Source organism: Danio rerio, chromosome 5 (genome assembly GCF_052040795.2).
Source record: "Danio rerio strain M-AB ecotype USA chromosome 5, GRCz13ab, whole genome shotgun sequence".
Lineage (NCBI taxonomy): Eukaryota > Metazoa > Chordata > Actinopteri > Cypriniformes > Danionidae > Danio > Danio rerio.
Window position 1 is genome coordinate 38435792 of NC_141025.1, and position 21436 is coordinate 38457227.

The window sequence follows — 21436 nt, forward strand, 5'->3', positions numbered from 1 at the left end:
ACAAAACTCAATTCTTTTAATGGGCTTGGTCCCTTTTAAAAACAGTATTTAAAAGTTTCTTTCAGTTTAAGTCTACCTTAAAATTATTATTATTTATAAAGCAACTTAAATTGGTATGGATAGCTGCAAGCAGAAGGGAGGGGAGTGGGTCTGGTAGGACAAAGCAGAGATCAGTGGTAAATATGAGGTAAAACATGAGGTTTAAAGTTAACAACCATAAGTAATCGCTGTTATGTCTTGACAACATTTTAAAGTCATTTAAAAAAATGTCATGCCCTGGTTCTATATGCACTATAAATATGTATAAAAATTCTTTAAAAAAAACAAAACAATAAGCCTATTTTAAAAAGGGTTCTGTTCATAGCCCAAGTGTATACATGTCACACTTGTAGGCAAGGAAGATTATCTTATATCAGTTTTATTCAAAACAAGTCACTGAATCAAAATGAAGCAGGAGAGTGGTGTTGATGCTGTTAGTGATCTTCTTCAACAGCTCATAAGGTAACCATCTGATGTTAGTTATCTCACACGCAGTTTGTTCTTGGAAACATCAGAAGATGAGTATACAGACACACAGTTCATCAGGTAACTAGAGATCTTCAAATAAACATCATATAAATGTAATCACTTCCATTGATCAGTGGGTAAAGGATCCAAAGGTACATAAGGAACATCCATGGAAGAAGAGGAGAAGACAAAGGTGAGGACAACCATCCGACTTCAATACCTGCCAATGAGTAGAAGAATGAGGTGGGTTTATATAGTGTCCTTGATGATGGGGAACAGGTGCAGGTGATTAGAAGGAAGTTGATGGTTCACGGGATTGGTGGAGCAAGAACGAGCTGAGGGAGTGACAACCCACCCCAGAAAAATACTCATAATAAAGTTGGACAGTGACATTGCAGATTTCAGTGAAAACGGTGCATTGACTTGAGGATTTCGCCAACCTAATTTCACCAAGTAGGACATGTTATGGTAGGACTAACATCTATGTTGATCCTGGAACAACATACCAATCAGCCAATCAGAATTAAGAGGTAAGTTTACTGTTTATGTTAGGTTTAGGCTTACAGTTAGGTTTATGCACTTCTACATGATTGTTATCCAGCCATTATTCCCCTCTGATTTTTGTAATAGTTTAGAGTTATGTTTGGGTTTAGGGGTAAGAAATAGGTATGGATTACATTTTTCAACAAAAATGATACTTGACAAAATCATGTAGTGGTTGAGGATTTCTCTCCTGAATCACCAAAATAGCAAAACGGAGGTGTGGTGGAAAATCGTGCATGTCCCCTGCCCTCTCTAGGTGAAACATTAGACCCTGCCAGTACTCTGGAGGGAAATATGGATGAACCAGGAACAGCAAGGATGGGAGACGTGTTGGAATGGTAATGAATTCTCCAGTTCTTGTAAGTCTCCTGAGAGAAATACTTGCTTTTCACAAAAACAGATTAGATGTGTCAGTGGTTGATGGCCCACCAACTGAGTGTAGCCATGGCAGCATCACGGGTAAAGTTGCGGAACACACCTGAACTTTTACAGCACAGAAACAAACACCTGCGACCTACAATGAATGCCCTACTACTGCACAGCTTTAATTCAATACAATTCATCTTTATTTCTATAGCACTTTTACGATGTAGAATGTGTCAAAGCAGCTTAACACAAGTTCTAGTATACATTGTCGGTCCAGGTTTCAAAGTTGAAGTTCAGTTTAGTTCAGTTCAGTGTGGTTTAATTTTCACAGCTGAAAGTCCAAACACTAAAGAGCAAATCCATCGATTCAGCTCTACAAGTCCCAAAGCAAGCTAGTCAGTGGCGAGGAACAAAATTCACCAATTGGAGAAAGTGATGGAGAAAAAACTGGTATGTAACTGCATAGCATCACATTTGTCGTGAAAAAATGCATTCTCATTGGGTAGTAAAACTCATGAATAATAATGAGACACCTGACATCACAACATGTGACATGATCGAAAATCGAATGATGAAATTAGTGGAAGAAAAGCTCATACAATTTTCCAACAATTAAAGCTATCAGATGTTAACATGAACTCTTAATCTTCAATGATGTCCAACGCATAAACCTGTTAAAATCTCAGTAAATTTAGTCGAAGATTTTAAGACCTTTTGAACTATTAGCATCAAGCAGAATTGCAAAAGCCGTAGGTGCGTCCGAAAACGCATACTTATGCACTATTCAACGTCATTTTGTAGTATAAATATTGTAAGTAGTGCGTTCAAACTGAAAACTCTAAAAATAATAAGTGCACCTTAATTACCTGGATGATGCACTCAATCAGCCGGTAAAATGAAATGTGGAATGTTGGACACTTCACACACTCAACGGCAGCTGCTTTGCTCTCATAGCTGAAGGGCGCGGAGATTTCGGGTACACATGTTGGATAACTACTTTTTTTGGAATGTGAAAGCAAACTTCTCCTATGAGAGAGATTATAGCGCTCCCTAATGGTAAATGTGGTTATACTCATGGCAGGTATTATTTGGTAGTTTAGTCATTTATTTCACTGATTTGGCAACTATCAAATGATATCAGGGAAACGGTTTAAAATTTCACCTATAAAAAAAAAGACATTAGTGTTCTACTTGGGACACTACATATATATATATATATATATATATATATATATATTAGGGATGTAACGGTATCAGAATTTCACGGTACGGTAATACCTCGGTATGAATGTCACGGTACGGTATTTATTGAATCATTTACAGGAAAAAACAAAACTTATGAAAATACTCCAAAAAAGTGCCAAAAGTGTCAATGACATACAAATTAGCCATCTATCTGTAAGCTTTGAAACAGGAACTTCAATTTTAATAACAAAAAAAAAATTAAACCATGTAAAAAATAAAGTTTCAATTTAGTATTGTTGAAAACTCATCACATTCAACATTTAATCACACTCAGCCCATCTACCCAGATGAGAGCTCTGCTAGTCGGACTTCTCATCAAGCATCTCCCGCTGGATCTAATCTCACTATATTTATTAAACGGGATATTTCATTTATCTTGTTGTCTTTATCTAACGACATATTCCCTGACTTTGGTCATTGGAATCTATTACTTGTTCTCAGGTAACGTGTTTTGGCTGAGCGCAAAGATAAGTTAATGATTAATGTAACCACGTACATTCTGTATATTGACTGATCGCTTGCCTTTATTTCCTATAATGTATAAACTTATTGTATGTTATACTTTTAAAATGGCCATTATCGATTCTTAAAACTGATACTCAGCAAAAGAGAGGCTGTGTTTCGTATTTTCACTGAAATTGAAAGGAGGCAGTTGTTATCGGCTCCGTTTTGTTATAAATATCCACACAGTGAAGATGACGCTCATATATGCAGCACGACGCCTCAACATGTCTGCTGTCTAAGTTGCTAATATTAAAATGAAAATAGGCAGTTCCTTAAATCATGTTTACATTTTATTGTTGACAAAGTGAAACAACGAAGCCAGGGTGATGTGAATGAAGTTATAAAGTACACTATTCCCTTTGAAGATTTACCCGTGTCCTCGGTATAATCTGCTTTTCCATATCAAACTGAGAAGAAGAGACTGCAGCCTTGATCAAACTTGCGAAGTCTGAACTTACACGGAGAAGATGCAGGACTGAACTGTGCGTGTTAGGCTACTTAATATTCAGGAAAAGCCCCAATCAGAGAGGCGAATGTCTGCAGCCCCGCTTCCGTTTTCAGATGTCTCCGTTTTCCATCATCCACAATGAGACGGAGCTGCAGCGTTTCAGAATGAAAACGGCCTCTCCAGCCGTAAGTTTTACTGGATAGCAAAACTTATGCGTTTTCAAACTAAAATGCATTAGTGTAAACAGGGCCTTAGAGTTTTCCAGCTCTTTTCATCCCCGCTTCTAGCAGCACACTCCATTTCCGCATTACTGGATCTGTAGCGACAACAGACCGCAAGGGATGATGGTCAAGCATGGGCTTATGGCAATTGTAGTTTTCGCTACCTCCCGTTCGCTTCATTCGCCTGAGCAAATTTTCTCAGAAGACCTATAGTTTTACCGAGTCATGCGACTTCGGTAATATCGAAAAAAATTAATATTGCGGTATGACGGTATTTACAATACTGTTACATCCCTAATATATATATATATATATATATATATATATATATATATATATATATATATATATATATATATATATATATATATATACTATGCTGTGTGTAAGTGCATAAAAACATAGTAGATGAGAGCATAGTGTATAGTTTGCCATTTGAGACACAACTCACACAGTAATTCCTTTCAAATATAATCAAACTGCTGTGCAGGACTGGTCAGAATGATCAAATAAACTGATCTTTCTCCATTCAATCACTTACCCTTTCAGAAAAAAATCTTAATATGAAACGTTTGTTTAAAGAAGTCTTGAGATTCCAATCAACTTTAACGGCAAGATAAAACATGCAAATACATGCAGAATCACAAGCTTTCTTGAGAAACAGTCTCGGCACGTTTATAGAGAGGTGCTCATCTTAATTGACCCACCATCCTTCAATTACCATAGAAACCAGCAATAGATAGCAACAGAGTGACAGGTTAATTAACAGGAGGGAAGAGATTTGGTGTTTTGTTAACACATCCACACCTTCAACACCACCCTCATTCCCACACTACTATACAGCCAATAAACAACCCACAAATGGAGCTCACACAGCTGATTTCTCTTGCATCGCTCCACACTGTAACAAAATTCTTGCTACCTTAATTGTTTTGGTTGAATCAAATTAACTTTTCTAGTCATCTCATATGACATCAGTTAAACTTGTCAAAACCTGATTAACTTTTTAAAATAGGTTAAAGCAAAATAAAAATATTTGTTGTCTTTTCATCCAGAAATGAACGTTTTGCACAATGTTAGAGTAAAATACAGGATTTTATATATTGAGAAGGCTGACCCGTGCAGTACATTTGGAACTAAAAAAGAGACGTACACTCCAGCTCAGAAGTTTGTTTAATATGATTTTATTAAATTAATATATTTATTCTAATATTAAATTTAACTGATTTAAAGTGATCTTTATTTTTCAAAACTATGCTCTTCTTTTTGTCCACTAAAGGGCACCTATGATGAAAATACTCTTATTAAGCTGTTTGGAGAGAACTGTGTGTAGGTTTAGTGTATCCCCAGTCATATTGGGGTGATATAAAGACAGTAAGTCTTTTTTCAAATTTACTGATGTTAAAAAAGCATCCAAATCCCTCCTATTTTGAGGCCGACTGCAACGTGACATAGGAGTGCGGTTTCCCCGCCCACCGAATTGATTGACAGTTACGTATTAACATGTCTCCATGGTAATGCATATAATCATATCCACAAGACATGTGTGCACAGCAACTGGGATTAAAAGATCTGTTCAGCTCTCTGTGATCATCAATCATCATCAAAAAATGAGTTTTCCAAATTTAAAATGTTTTAAAAGAGTGCATGTTTGAAATGAATTACAGCAATTTTACCGTCTTTAATTCATCACCGGCAGAGCCGCATGTCAGTACAAATATAAAAGAAGAAGCTTCCATCTCAGTTTCTGGACAATAAATCAGGTTTATTTTTTACATTTACGTAATGGATATCCACACAGCAGGGCATATTAACTTGGATCCTGTCACATTTGCTGTGCAAAAACATTGCAAAGTTAAACGCGTACGTTGCGTGTTTGTGTCTGCTGTGTGTGTGTGCCTGAATTTTGTAACGATATTGTGTGTGACTTATTGCTGCAGAAAGGCTTGAATTAACTCTATAACAAATACATCAGATAATCATGGGAAAAAGTTCTTACTGTAGTATTTCAAGCAAATGTTATGTGAGATCTACTTAATTACTGTCTGTCACTGTGCTGTTTATCTGACGCAGCCGAGGCGGAGATTGATGCACACTCTATCATGCTCGTGCATGGGAACAGTGGGTGGGGAGAACTAGCATTAAAGGCACAGCAACAAAAGCAGCTACATTGTGTTTAGAGCAGAAAATTCCAATATTCTGAAAGGTTTAAAAAATTATCTGATGGGTGTTTTGAGTTGAAACTTTAAAGACACATTCTGAAGACACAAAAGACTTAAATCTTGAAAAAGGGGTAAAATAGGTGCCCTTTAAGGAATCGTGAAAATGTATTACAGTTTCAAGATATATATATATATATATATATATATATATATATATGTGTGTGTGTGTGTGTGTGTGTGTGTGTGTGTGTGTGTGTGTGTGTGTGTGTGTGTGTGTGTGTGTATAAATACGTTTTTTCATGTGCACAAAAAAATTCAACGCAAGGATAATTTGACAACTTTAATAAATGTCATTTTTGGTATACACAATATATTAAAACAGTTACCTTATATATATTTTTTCAGAATATTTTGCTATATTACAGTTTTCTATTTTACTATATAAATTATATATTAGCTACAGATATGCACATCTTGTCTGTGGTAAGTTGAATGGCATAAGGTTGATTTCAAATTTCTGTATTTTTGGATGATTTTTTTCTTTAAACAACCAAGTGTATATCATTATCAGCTAACACAGGACAACACACAAAAATGTAATGAGTTAAATACTGGTTTGATGCTGGTTTAGTTGGTGAATCTGGTGGTTTTGTGGTTAAGTCTACTGGGAATACATCCAATACTGAAATCTTTCAACCAAGAAATGTACTGCTCACTGTTTTTCAGCATGGTAAATCATTCAGTACTGAATAATCGTGCATGATAAAAAGACGGTAGTAAAAGAGGGTACGACAAATATTCTCATTTTCTGCTCCGTATTCATTCATTTTCTTCCTACAGACTTCCCTAATTTCTTTGTCTCTTTCTCTTTTGCACTCTTTGCGTCTCCATCAGAACTCATTTGAGTTGTGCTGAATCAATGTTACTTAATAGTCAGTCAATCCAATTATGTTCAAATTAAAGCCATGAATGTCTAAAAGACTGAAAGAAAGAGAAAGAGAATGAATGGAGTCAAATGAAACAGCATACTTGTCATATGATGCAGTATTTCCTATTGCACGAACAACACACTGTCTGTCTTTGTGTATAGAGTTCACATAAATGCCCATTCAGTGTATATAATACACATTCAGATAGCAACCAGACCTTTTATATACAGCATCGTCAGTAGTATTAGGTCTTAATAAAATGAGAATGGCTTTTCTCTGGTGCTTCTTTAAGATATGGTGAGTCTTGTCACAAGAATGAGACTGTCAGTGTCTGATCAACACTGCGGTTTTGTTTCAAGAATAGTAGATTTGATTGAGGCTCTCATAACACTTAATTAACCGTTATTTCAAGCGAAGAGGCTTGGTCAACCCCAATATTATTAGTCATAGAATTTATTTTATTTAGTTCACAGGAAGTGATCGAGTGAATCACTTCCCATGACAGGCAGATTGCTAATAGCTGGTCTCAATAGTATATCGGACAAGGCTTTGGAAAATAATGGAAAATAAATAGGCTATTCTCTGATTATTTAATCCAAATAAAATATTGAAACCATCTACTTCTACTACTTAAAGGGTCTCGAAACACCAAAACACATTTTTTGAGATGTTGACAGTCATATTTGTCCCACATTGCTAAAAACGCTATTAGGACACAAGTATTTCACAACAAAATTGAAAATTGGTTGTTTCTGCAATTTTTTAGAGCAAATTCGTTCTTCCGGTTTAAAAATCAATTTTGAATCTATTTCACAAAGAAACATCATTGAGTTTTTAGCACATCTGTTCATTAATTCATAAGAAAGACTTTGTTCGAACCAATCAGCATGCTCTATTGTGAACGAGGTGCAGCTTCATTAATATGCATGATATAGCTTTGAAGACTTCTTTTACTTCTTACAGTGTTCAGAGAGACGCCATGTTGTGTTGCCAACCGTAATTCATACTAGTATACAAATTGTTTCTGAGACATGGGTCGTCAGTGCTGCGTTTATAAATGTGGTCTGCTAAAATGCAACAAAAATACATTTGTAAGGAACATCTTTTACCCGAGAGCTTTTCTGATCTGAAAATGGTAAAATCCAGATTTGCCGTTCATCTTTTAAAAAAAAGATACGGTTCCAGTTGGTGTTGATTGTTCTGTCTCTACGGATTTGGTAAGTGTGCGATCAATGTTCCTTGTTTATGTTTATTCAGATGGCAAAGTCAGTTAGTATCGTCAGCAGTACTCTTTAACTTGATAAAGACAAACCTTAATCAAAATGATTTAGTTACTAAGTTTACAGTAATATCACTACAATAATATGGACTTAATCCTTCTTTTATGTCCTCACAAAATCTAACTTCAGTCGAACAAAGTCGAAACAAAATTGGGAAAATGTGCTTGAGTTGATTCTCTGAGAAAATTTGGCCAGACATTATAAATAAGATTCACTCAATCTCAATTTGTTTGCGACACACAATAATTCAGTTTAAAGTGGTCTATCGCCTTCATTGAACAAAAGCATGTATGTACGGATGTAAGTTTAAATTTTTTTTTTATTAAAAAATAATTTGCTTTATAGTTTATAGTTTTATATTATCTTGTTCTGGTAAAGCATTTACTGACAACTTCGACGTGACAGATGTTCACTCTTTTTAAACACAATTTTGACTGATAGGTCTAGCGGATTTTTATACTCGCATAACAAACATTTAAAGAATAGCTTTAAAGAAAAACATTATGAAGAAAAAATTACCCAAATCACATTTTAGGCTGTTTAACTGATCACATTAATCAGTTAATCATTAATAAACAGAGATGTTGTCTCAAGCACAGGTAAACAATCTGTGTTGAACTGAACTGCGTATTTAGGCGGAGGTAATTTGACAGTTACGATTAGTCTGTTGCACCAAACATAGTGGTTGTGGCTTCAAATCGAGAACACAGTGCTACTTTCACACACTGTGGGAAAAGTTCCACGCCTAAAACATGTTATATGCAGCATCTCTATGATGACACTGCCTGCACCACTGCAAACAGATCAGACCGGTTGAAATCGGCCATTTAGGAGTACATATAGAAAACTAAATCTAAAGTACAAAGATTAATTGCAACAAGGAAAAAAACATGAGTTGTAAATACCAGAATTAGGCCACCATTTAACAAGTGAATACGAACAGATCTAATACTCACATTTGTGCTGTTTACTTTGTCATTTAAGTGTTGACATGCAGTGTCATACAGTTTGCAACAAATGTATCTTTATAATTTGCTCAATGTTTAAAAGGACCAGCATACAGCTTAGAACACAAGACAACAAAAGCCACAGGTTTTTAATGCAAATATTTAATTAGCCAATCACACAGGAGCAACTCACACATTTCAACATGTAAACGTGGTCACAGCAATCTGCTGAAATTCAAGTCAAGCTTCAGAATGAGCTAGAAAGGTCATTTAAGTAACTATGTTGTGGCAAGTTTGTTTGAGCCAGGCTGGTCTGATTATTTCAGAAACTGCTGACCTACTGGGACTTAGATAGGTTTATAGAGAATGGTCTGAAATAAGAAAATAACAATTGAGAGGTAGTTCCGTGGGTGGAATTGCCTTATACTGCGAAAGGAGAATGCACCATTTCATAAAGGTCAAATCAAACTGATTTCTTGAACGTTCACTACTTAAATGGTCAACAGACCTAAAATAAACAGCCATCAAATCTGCAGCAGCTGTGTGATGCTATCATGTTAGTATTAGGGATGTGCAAGACAGTTGACCAGTTAGCTAAACACTACTGCTGCTGTTTGTAGACACAAAAACAGCAATCGCTTAACTTTTTTTTTTGTACACATGTCAAAATGGCATACAACAATCCCACTTTAATTAAGTGCTTGTTACAGTACTAGTTATGAAGGACAAAACAGGAAATGTTACATTGATCCAAAGGGGAACGATTAAGAATAAAATTTGACAGCTACAATATCAATATCCTGATCAATATAACTTCCTATAAATGTCTGGCTGCCTGTAAAAAACTAATTGTCTTCTAATGTTACCATTTGCAAAGTATAGATGTACTTTATATATACAAGAAGCATGTTCAACGCACTGCCAGCAAACAGTATTTTACATGTGATTAATTGGATTAATAATTAACTTTTATTTTAAAGAATATGCCGGATAATACTGCATTTCTATATTGCATGAAAAAAAAAAATTCTGTGCCATGTTATATTCATAGATTTTCATCTTTGAATGTGTTAAGGTTTGTAAGACTAGTCAGTGACAAAAGCTCTATTTTAGGGGTGCCCAAACCCGGTCCTAGAGGGCTGGTGTCCTGGAGAGTTTAGCTCCAACCCTAACGCCCCATTCACACAGGGCGGCAGCGTCAACGCTACCTATTCACTTTGAATATGTGACGACAGGAATTGCCGAACTGCACTATGGATCCGTTGGCGCCGCTTCAGTGTGTTGCAGAACTTTCTCAACTTTTCAAGTGCCAACAGAAGCGTCAACCAATCAGATCACTGTATCCAAATACACCAGCTCAGAGAGTGGTCTATTGCTGACTAATTTCATTGGCTGATGCTGCTATGACAATTGCGTCAGCCCCAACTTCAGACAAGCGTTGACGTTGAAGCCCTTTGAATCTGGTGTAAACAAACACACCTGAACTGCTAATTAAGCTCTTATTAAATACTAGAAACTTACAAACAGGTGTGCTGAAACAAGTTGAAGCTAAATTCTGCAGAACACAGGCCCTCCAGGACCGAATTTGGGCACCTCTGCTCTACTTAAACATAAAAGAAATTAGTCACAGCGTGACAGTGGCTCGGTGGTTAAAACAACAAGAAGATCACTGGTTCGAGTCCCAGTTGGGTCATTTGGCATTTCTGTGAGTGTGTATGGGTGTGTTTCCCAATACTAAGTTGCAGCTGGAAGGGCATCTGCTACATAAAATATATGAAGAATGTTTCCAGCACCTTCCTGAACACACAAAACAGTTCAAAGGCAAAGATGCGTAGGTAGTGCCTAATAAAATGGCCAGTGAGTGTAGAAAATAAACACCACCTCAGCAAAAGTAATAAAACAACAAGAAACTAACTCGGGTCATGAAACTGGATCGCTTGTACAAACAGAGGAGTCAATATCTGCTGTATTTACAAAACACATTATTTACGTTAGACAAAATAATGGTGAAAACGCCAGCACACTGGAAAGAGACTTGTCAAACTTTGCCTCTGTTCATGTTTATATAATGACATTTCTAAACCTTTACTTGAAAAGCAGAAGAGATTTAAGCAACATTCATGCACTCATGTTTAGTGTGTCTGAAATTGCTGACACATTCGCAACATGTATGCCACACTTTGTGTGAAGCTACAAAAGTCCTAAAAGATGAAAATCTGATCAAATATGATGTGATTTATCACACTGAAATACACACACACAAACACACATACTGTACAGTAAACAAACAGGTGTGAAATCAGATTTCATGTGACATATGGATTGCATAAGTAAACATAACCTTTGTGTTTATCAGACAAAAATACACAAAAATAAAAAAAAACATAGAAATTGATATGGCGACACGGTGGCTCAGTGGTTAGCACTGTCGTCTCACAGTAAAGAGGCACTGGAATGAATTTCGGCTGAACCAGTTGGCATTTCTGTGTGGAGTTTGCATGTTCTCCCCATGTTTTGTGGGTTTTTCCCTGTGGGTGCTCCGGCTTCCCCCACAGTCCAACGACTTGCGCTATAAGTGAATTGAATAAACAAAATTGGCCATAGTGTATAAGTGTGTGAATGCAAGAGTGTATGGGTGTTTCCCAGTACTGGGTTGCAGCTGAAAGGGCATCCGCTGTGTAAAACATATGCTGGAATAGTTGGCGGTTCATTCCTTTGTGGCGACCCCTGACAAATCAGGGACTGAATGAAAAGGAATGAATGAAATTGACATTTTTTTAATCTGAGCTTTTAACGTTTGACCAAGAGCTCAGAAGAAGTGTTTAATAAAGCAATCAGAGACCTGAGAGTCACCTTCTGAAAGTGAGACAAAAGGAGTCAGATCTCATCAGTTTCACTTCAATTTCACTTCAAATGGACCAAGCTGAAATAGCCTTGTTTTTAGGATGCCTTTCTCACTTTCAACCATATCAATAACATTCATCCCCTGGATTAATATATTGGCCAGTTTATTACATTTTCAGTCCACATCTCCTCAATCTTTTTTTCTTAGTGCTGTAAAGCATCATTATACGTTGATGTGTAACTCAAGCTGCAAAGACCATAATGTTGAGCACAAGGGTTTGAAGTTGACACCTTTACAGATGGGGCCAGCATGTCAGATCATGTGTAATTACCTCAGTCTCTGGGGAATGCTGTGTGTGTGTGTGTGTGTGTGTGTGTGTGTGTGTGTGTGTGTGTGTGTGTGTGTGTGTGTGTGTGTGTGTGTGTTCATCTGTGAAGGGCAGAGAGGTCTCCTGCCTGCAGCTGAGGTCTGACTGTCACAAGATCTCAAGACAGTATTTCACAGGAGGACACACAAAGAATCCCAAACAACACAAGCAAAAAGGAGTTACATAGTTATATAACATGACATCAGAAAAGTGCTGTCTTTTGTTATGAATTGTGCATTTAATCTGTGGTAATTTTTCTGAATTAATGCTCAGATGAATGACAGTTACGAAAAGGTTTGTAGCACAAAACGTTTTTGTGGTGGTTGTAGCTGCAAATTGCAAACATAATGTAATATGTAATAAATAGGGGCTTTTGCATCAGGTATGGGTAGTTGACAAAAGCTGTTTCCATCCAAAGATGCAAATTGAATTTATGTGCAAAACTGGAATATTGCATAAAAGACGTGAAAATAAAGCAGCAATTCCATCCAATGAGTCAAAGAGAACAGACTCGTCACTTCCTGATTAACTGGTGCCACATATCAAGAGTAAAAATAGAATTTATTGAGGTAGGAGAAGCTGCATCAATCTTTTCTTAACTAAATAAAGGATTTGCGCCTAAGAAGACAAATGCTGACATGCAATTAGCGCGTGGTGGTGTTTGATGATGTCAGACATGAAGCGCAGACCCTCCTGACAGTTCTGGAGGTAATTAATAATATATTAACACTAATACTGAAATGCTCACAGCATTTTAGAATGACCAAAACAACATTTCAGATGCTTTAGAATGTGCTCAGCCTGCTGGTTTGTCCATTCACACACATTTTCACCATCACATGAACACTTTTTTAATGTGCATACTGGAATTTGTTCAGTAAAAGTGTTTCCATTGTAGTTGATGGGCATTTGTTCTTATTGGATAAAAAGTTTATCTCAGTTACGCACATATGTTTTTATGTGAATTCAAAAATTGTGTGTATATTGTGCCTGTACATGTGAAGATTAAAGGTACAGATGAGGGGTTAGTGTGGGCTATATTACTTGTTGTTTTTGAACCCAAAAAAGGACTAAATGTACGCTGTATATAGTTTTTCTGTAATTGGTAAAATATCGAAGACTGTATATGTTCATATTTCTTGCATTTATGTTTATTTATTAATTTATATAACTGCAGACATTGCAGTAGACTATTTCACACGCAATCATTGATTTGCAGTTATAATCAAACATGATCATAAAAGGGCTAGTAATGAACATTTATATACAAATATTTATGTGTATAAAGCATTTATTTTGCAAGTACTTCTTATGATATGTGAACGACTCGTACAGCTTTACTTTGACATTTCCTCAAGCGACAATGACATAGACTGAAACTTTGTCGTATAACATTGGTACCCTTTTGACAGTGTAAATGGAAGCCTGAAAATGTTGACCCGTACCGTACCACTCAGTGAAAAACGGGCCATTATATGAACTATGAAAATGTTTTCCTGATTCCTATTTAAGACTTCTGACTATAAAATGCAGTATTTTAGTAATCAGTGGAAACTGGAGAGTGGACATAATGTGTCATACATTCTTCATAATCTAATACATTTTCCTCTGACATTTATGCTATTAATGGTCTTCAACTCAGTTCCAAGACAAGAGTATGCCATTCAGACGAATGACCAGCTTTTATAAAAAGTGTTATTATTGAACATCTTTTGTCTGTTCTCAAAATTAATCCATTTAAGTTAAGTTAATAATATTGTGAACAGTCTTGTAAGTATTCAAAAGCACTGAAACTTCATGAATCACAATCATCTTCCCCAAACATGTGTCTGAAAATTTAAGAGCTGAAAGCCATTCCTAAAAGCAAACTACTCTGATTTTAATAGGCACTGGTCTACTGAGAACTACTTTCAGTAGAAGACTATAGTGCTCCTGTTGTGCAGACTACCCTGAAGATAAAAAATAAAAGAACCAAACATTCGTCACCACACTACCACAGGAAAAAAAACATCTGTCTAGTTACTGTTTGTACAAATGTGGAGCATTTTCACAGAGGTGTTGGGGACATATCTGATTTAGCAGGATAAGTACAACAAACTAGTCAACACTATGATGATGATGGTTATAGTATCACTAGCTTTCCTTCTTGTACCCACATTAATACAGTGGTCATATTCAGTCCTAAAAAGATTTTATGTTTGTGATCACTGTAATTAATTAGGCCACAGTCCCAGAGGCACTTTTCTATATGGTCACTCTGACGTCAACATGGTGGCACCCATGAAAACAAACCACTTCCTTGTGGATTAAAAGTTTATGACTTATTCTTCATATCTCATGACTTTTTTTTTTCTTTCATTAACCAAAAAATACACCCCCTTGCATGTTTTAAAGGTGCCCTATAATGAAAATCTGGTTATACTAAGGCATAGTAGAATAATAAGACATTAGTATATAGAAATGGGCATACTGTGAGCGTTAAACACCACTGTTTCCTCATTTTCATGTAAATTTCACGAGTGCAAAACCTCGGTGGACAACAGACCGATCAGAAGACAAATCAAACTGTGACAAGACTCACAGGCCATGCCCTCTGCATTTGCATCTATTGGGTTGTTCATCCGGACCTGACGAGCAGCCATGTTATCAAGCTCTGATATCATAAAAAAGCTCTGAAATCATTAATATGCATGCCTCATGCTGCGTTTGATAAGCAACAACGTTTTCTAGTGAGACAACATTGATACATTTCCTCCATTGGTTATTTTAGCGTATATTTTATTTACTATGTCACGTATATCTACGTCAGAGCGAAGCTAATTAATATTCAAGACATGAACCATATATGGTCAATCATGGACTTTCGGCCCGCGCTCACATTACATTCGGGTCTGAGCATGCTTACGTCATTGATGATGCGCTGTTCAGTAAGAGCATTCGCTCAGCAAAGTGGAGATTGCTTTAGTTATATTGTTTTAGTCGTTTGGGAAGCAGTGACACGCAGTTAAATATTTCACCACTTTTGACGCTCATAAACAACCATAAAGTCCTCGTGCTGCAGGAATTAGGAGGTTTGCTAAAGGTGCAGCTGACATGCAGTGAGGGGTTTGTGTCTTTAATAATCTACGACAGTTTGCGTTCATTGAACAATAAGAATGATAATTAAATCCACATGAAACAGTCACGTAAAAGTCACATCTCGTCTTCAGTTTCGGGCTCAGGTGCGCCCAAGTAAACCGCGCACAGGCACACCTCTTCTAACCAGGCCAGGGTCGGCCAAGTGAACCATGCCTGAGCCCGATTCAGAGCATTTACACGTCTCAAACGATCCAGGAAACGGGCCTGGGCACGGTTCGGATAGCATAGTGTGAGTACGCCCTAAATCAGTGTTTATGCATTGTCTTACATATTGAGTAAAGATGCTTCATCAATATGTGTTCGAATTTGTGTTTGTGTAAATTGCTGTTGTAAAAAACACGGTACTTTGGTATCTAGTTAATAAAACAAATAATAATATAAAAAAGTTAGACCTACCAGATTTTCCAATTAAAATAAATAAATAAATAAATAAAAATAATTAAATAAAATGTGGTTATTTTCAAAAATATATATTTAGCCTATAATTAATGCCATTTAAAAAATCAGTTAGTAAATGTATGTATTTTTTATAGTATTTTTATTTCTATGTCGGACACTTTATTTTGGGCCCAACGGAAAGGCTAAAAGGGCTTTTGAAATTTAGTGATTTCTGAGTAGGTTTAGTACATTTGACAACAATTAACATTTATTCAATTCCCTTATACTACATGTGTTTGGACTTGTGGGGGAAACCGAAGCATCCTGAGGAAACCCACGCCAACACAGGGAGAACAGGAAAACTCCACACAGAAATGCGAACTGACCCACTCAAGACTCGAACCAGTGACCTTCTTGTTGTGAGGCGACTGTATTAACCACTGAGCCACAGTGTCACCCCATGTTGGAAATCTGTTTTACAAATTGAGTCTCCTTTAATTGGCACCAATCCAAATGTTTAATTGCTTAATGGCTTAATGTTATGACTTCTATGCATTATAGAAGTCGTTTTGCTATTCAAGTTGCAGCACATTTGACGTGGTTAAAAATTGAGAAATTACATTATTGAATTTGTTCAACTATTCATCTCAAACATTAATGTAAAGTACTTTTATCGAGTGAAAGACACCACCTTATATTTTCTATTCTATTCAATATGGTATTTTCATGAGGTAAAATGCAACTCATAAACAATAGAGAATACTGTTATAGTTATGGTATTCCATTTTACCCCAACATGCTTTACTTTACTTCCTCGTTCCAAATCAAGAAATGTGAAATAGCTTCAGTACGGCTATCTTATGACCACTTCCTCTAAATCTCTATGTCATGACCCTAAAGGGTTCTGCCGAGAGACAGAGAGCAATATGAAACTGTCAAGATGAGACAACATGTTATGGAAAACTCAAAACAAAATCAAAATACAGGCATTTTTTACTTTTATCTATTTATTTTTTAGTATTTAAAACAGTTATTTAAAAAGGTTGCAGACCTGTATGATTTTTTTTACTTTTTTCTTTTTTTTTTGGAACACAGATATTTGGTGAAAAAGTCCCATTGTCTTTTTTTTAACGTTTATTAACAATGATTTTTGAATTTCCTTTTCTGGATTGATATCACTACCTTATCCTATGTTTTCATTGAACGTTTGTATGACTATGAACACACATTTTGGCACTCACATAAACCAATATAAACATCCAAGAAAGAGCTGTGATTATCATCTCCCTTACTGCAATATGTGAAAACAGGCTGTCATTAAGCATTTCACTGCATCAGCCCTAATAGTAAATTCCTAAAAGCAACATCATGTGTGCACAGCGGATACATGCATAATTTATGAACATGCATGACCACAAACTGCCTTAATGCAAGTCATTTTCATAAAAGACAACTTTGCACATGAATATTATATACTGCATACTACAGCCGGATAAAAGTCTACAGCACTGACATTAACAAAACATTAATAAATGCCATGTACTCTGCATATATGTGAAGATAATACATGATTTAAAAAAAAAAAATATATATATATATATATATATATATATATATATATATATATATATATATATATATATATATATATATATATATACATATTCTATGATAAACACATTTATAACGTTAGAGCCATTGTCACATTAGAGTTTGAGCATGCAAAATTCGTATGGTGCACTGTGAAAAATTTAAGTAGACAGAACACAAAACTATTCACCCCCCCCCCCCCCCCCAAATTAAGAATAGTGTTGTTTAACTTAATTTAAATAAGTAGTTTGAACAAGCAGCAAAAGTCATTTTTCTAAAAAGAAATCATGTCTCCAAGTACAAACCCCTATATTCTCTTAGCGAACCGAGGAACCCCCTCCCATCCACCCACCATCCATGATCACAATCTTTATTCACAAAAACAAATAATGTGATGTGCAGATGAGTCTAAGAGCAGATGAGAAACACAGTAGCCCGTTTCCATTGAGTACGCTTCAGTTCAGTACGCTTTTATGTCTGTTTCCACTGTCAATAGGTACCAAAAAGCAAACTGCACCATACCACTTTTTAGGTACCCTTTCCAAAGGGTACATGGCACAACAAAAATGTACCAAAAAGTAGAGCTAGACTAAATTGTCTGTAGTGTATGAGTGTGTGTAAATGAGTGTGTGTAGATGTCGCTCAAAGATGGGTTGCGGCTGGAAGGGCATCCACTGCGTAAAAACATGCTGGATAAGTTGGTGGTTCATTCCGCTGTGGCGACCCCAGATTGATAAAGGGACTAAGCTGACAACAAAACAAATGAATGAATACCCTTTTGGACTAATATTAATGACGGAATTACTTTCTAAACGCAGAAACTGTGCACAATTTTACAGCGTGTGTGTTTTCTGGACAGTCTCTCCTTGACACTTACAGCAGAAGCCCCTATTTCTCAGCAATAAAGGGAATGAAAGTAAACTCCATCTTTTTCTCCCTCTCACTGTGGCCCAATACACCTGCTGGCATGAATTTTCCTCTCCTTTCGGCTGTTACGGGGATACTTCTGGATTGAGGTCTGAGGAATTTCCAAATAAAGAGCGGGAGCGGTGGGTAACTCTGGTGTTTTTTTTTAGACAGCTTGTTATAGCCCCCACCCCCAAATATAAAACTGTGTATAGAAAGCATCCTCAATGCACCGTAATGCACTGAGATATCGAATTGAACCGAATCGATGGCATGATAATTGTAACCGATCCGAACCGTAAGACCAGTGTAGGTTCACACCTCTATTGGTAAGCTAAATTGTCCGTAGTGTATGTGTGTGAATTAGTGTGTATGGATGTTTTCCAGTGTTGGGTTGCAGCTGAAAGGGCTTCCGCTGTGTAAAACATATGCTGTTTTTAATTCCGCTGTGGCGACCCCTGATTAATAGAGACTAAGCCGAAAAGAAAATGAATGAATGAAAGTTGATTTCAAAATGCACCAACGTTTTGTGCATTCTGTGATTTTTTTTTTTTAAAGTTCATTGAGGATTTCTTTAAAGTCTAAAATCTCATCTTGTTCTTGTGAACCCATTCTTGTGCTCGTTATCATGGGATAAGTAGTAGCTATTTATGCTGCTATTAATCACATACACACACACACACACACACACTTAAAAGATATACATCATAGATAAATAGATGTTTAGTTCACAATCACCATCCAAATTACCAGTGAAGACACAAATGAAGACAATGGCATGCTCACACCAAACAGTACAAACTGAAAATTGGCTGGGGAAAAACAGAAGACAAGAAAGAAAAGGAGAGGGAATTCCTCGTCTTTCTCACTCTTCAACATCAGAGATTCGGGGGGCGTCTTCATACTCCAGTGTTATGTTTGTGGCCAAACACAGCCAATAATAGGAAGGACTGCCAAGTGGGTCACTGGAGCTGCTCAAACTACACACAAGCCTACCCAAACTGTCAAACAAACACTAAAACTAACAAGCACACAAACAGCCTCTTTCTCACAAATGTGAATACAGATTGCGAGATGAGGATTCTCCACCCTTCATGCAGAAGCAGCCAAATATCTCCAGTTGAGTCAGCAACAAAGTCACTTCCTCTTTTAGATGACAGTCTGGTTCGCTTCCAACTATTTCCTCTTTCAAACACATGAATATAGATGCAGGAAAACAAAAGCAGGCACCAGCAGCCCTGTACTATCAACAAATGTCATCTGTTCGCCGACGGGCCTGTCACAAACAGTGGAACCAGTCAACGTCCACCGTTATCTCCAACAACCACAGCCTTCTTCCAGCCAGCAAGCCATGTGAGGGAATCAAAACACAAGGGCTTGATATAAACAAACGACCCTTCACACAGCTAAAGCAGTTTGGAGACGCAGCCAAAGATTTACAGAAGGGCTTTTCACAAGCGTAACCCAATACAGTTGAATGGGAGTGTGTAGACATGATGCTGTGAGTAAGGTGTGTGCATGAATGAACGGATTACTGTCCCTCCTCCCACTGTCTGCTTCACATCTGAATGGCTGTTTGCTGCGGCAAGACTACCATTACACACCACAGACACTTCCGAAAGAGATGCAGACATTTAATTTCTACCCTCGTCTCTAAAAACGATACGGCCAATTCACTTCATACAGCAATATGTGTAATAGTGCTGCTCATTTACAGTTCCTGTCGACTGTTAGCACAATAGCCTTCAACGCTATTATCTAAATAATAATAATAAACATCGGTTTAACGTTAAATATGCGTGTGTATTATATCTAGGGCTGCTTGCACCTTCTGAGAGGATGGCGAACGGCGCGTTATAGGGGAAAGACGGACAGCAGCATCTTTTGTCTGGCACTACATCCTTTATCTGCATTTTCCGTCCGTTTAAAATGCTTGTTATCACTCTATAGTCTAGACGAACTCTTGTATTATCGAAATGAAACGGCTCCATGACACACAAAGAAAGCCTTTTAGTCACAGTCTAGATAAGGTGCAATGAGTTTGCATGTTAAAATTACTGGAGCAAAGGTTAATGAAGATTGTCTCCTGTCGTTTGAGCTCAAGTGCTCTCTCGAGCTTCATTCATGCATGGATTAAGGTTTGGGGTGTAAGAGATGAGAAGCCAAAACAACCAGAGACACCAGAGGTGTTGTCTCTAATTCTGTTTCAGTGTGCTTGTCACTGCACACCAGCCCTGACAAACACGAGAGATAACGCGTGAGACTAACGGTTTTCTCTTGTACAAGCACCATGTGCACTGTCTATTGTAGCCAACACACAAACATCCATTGACACAGCGCGCAAATGCCGCAAACACGCAGCCGCGCGCTTCCTTTCATACATCTTATTGCTGTTCTTAAACGGAGAATCGCGAGAAGCGGGTCAGTAGAGCGCACAGGAAGATTAGCCCACATCTGCGGACCCACCTGCTAGTGTAGTGTCGGTCAGATCGTAGTTGAGCCCCGGGTAGTCGCGCAGTTTCCTCCCGCTGATGTTGAGCATCCCGGAGCAGACGGCATCCTCCAGCGCGCGCTCCAGGCTGCGGGCAGTGTGAAGCGGGTGCTGCTGCTGCATCACGCCCGGGTTCCAGTGGGCAACGTTCGGGTAAGGCTGGCTCTGGAGAGCCGCCGCTGATCCAACAGCTCCCTGACTCGCCGCCATTTTCATAAGTGAAATTATTCTTACAATAATAATAGGGGGCTGCCTGGCGTGACGCGCATGCGCAGAGGATGAGATGAAAGGAGGCGGGGAGGGGATGGGCTACTACTGAAAAGAGGAGGGGATTGCTTTAACGGCAGGTAAATGTTCATAATAATGTTGAAAATAAAAGATTAATGCTGCATTGGTTTGTGGAATAATATTATTGGTGACTTAGACTGGGAACAGTTTTGGTTTCTTCGGGAAGAAATATTTTTATCTAATAAAGCTGTCTCAATCAAAATCATTCATAATTGCTACCCAATAAATACCAAACTAGCTAAATTTCATAACATTGTTTCCCCCAAATGAGAATTTTGTAC

At 37.3% G+C, this 21436-nt stretch overlaps 1 protein-coding gene across 5 annotated transcripts in view; it reads right to left on the reverse strand.

The window, feature by feature from the left end:
* lrch2 (leucine-rich repeats and calponin homology (CH) domain containing 2) overlaps positions 1-21087 on the reverse strand; it is a 108876-nt gene extending 87789 nt beyond the window's left edge. For all 5 annotated transcript variants that reach the window (XR_015491448.1, XM_087253763.1, XM_087253762.1 and 2 more), the window contains exon 1: positions 20843-21087. Coding sequence is in view for 4 of the 5 variants with exons in the window: in XM_087253763.1 (XP_087109889.1) it covers positions 20843-21083 (241 nt within the window). In the remaining variant the exon portion in view is untranslated. The remainder of the gene's footprint in view (positions 1-20842) is intronic.
* Between the last annotated feature and the right edge of the window lie 349 nt (positions 21088-21436).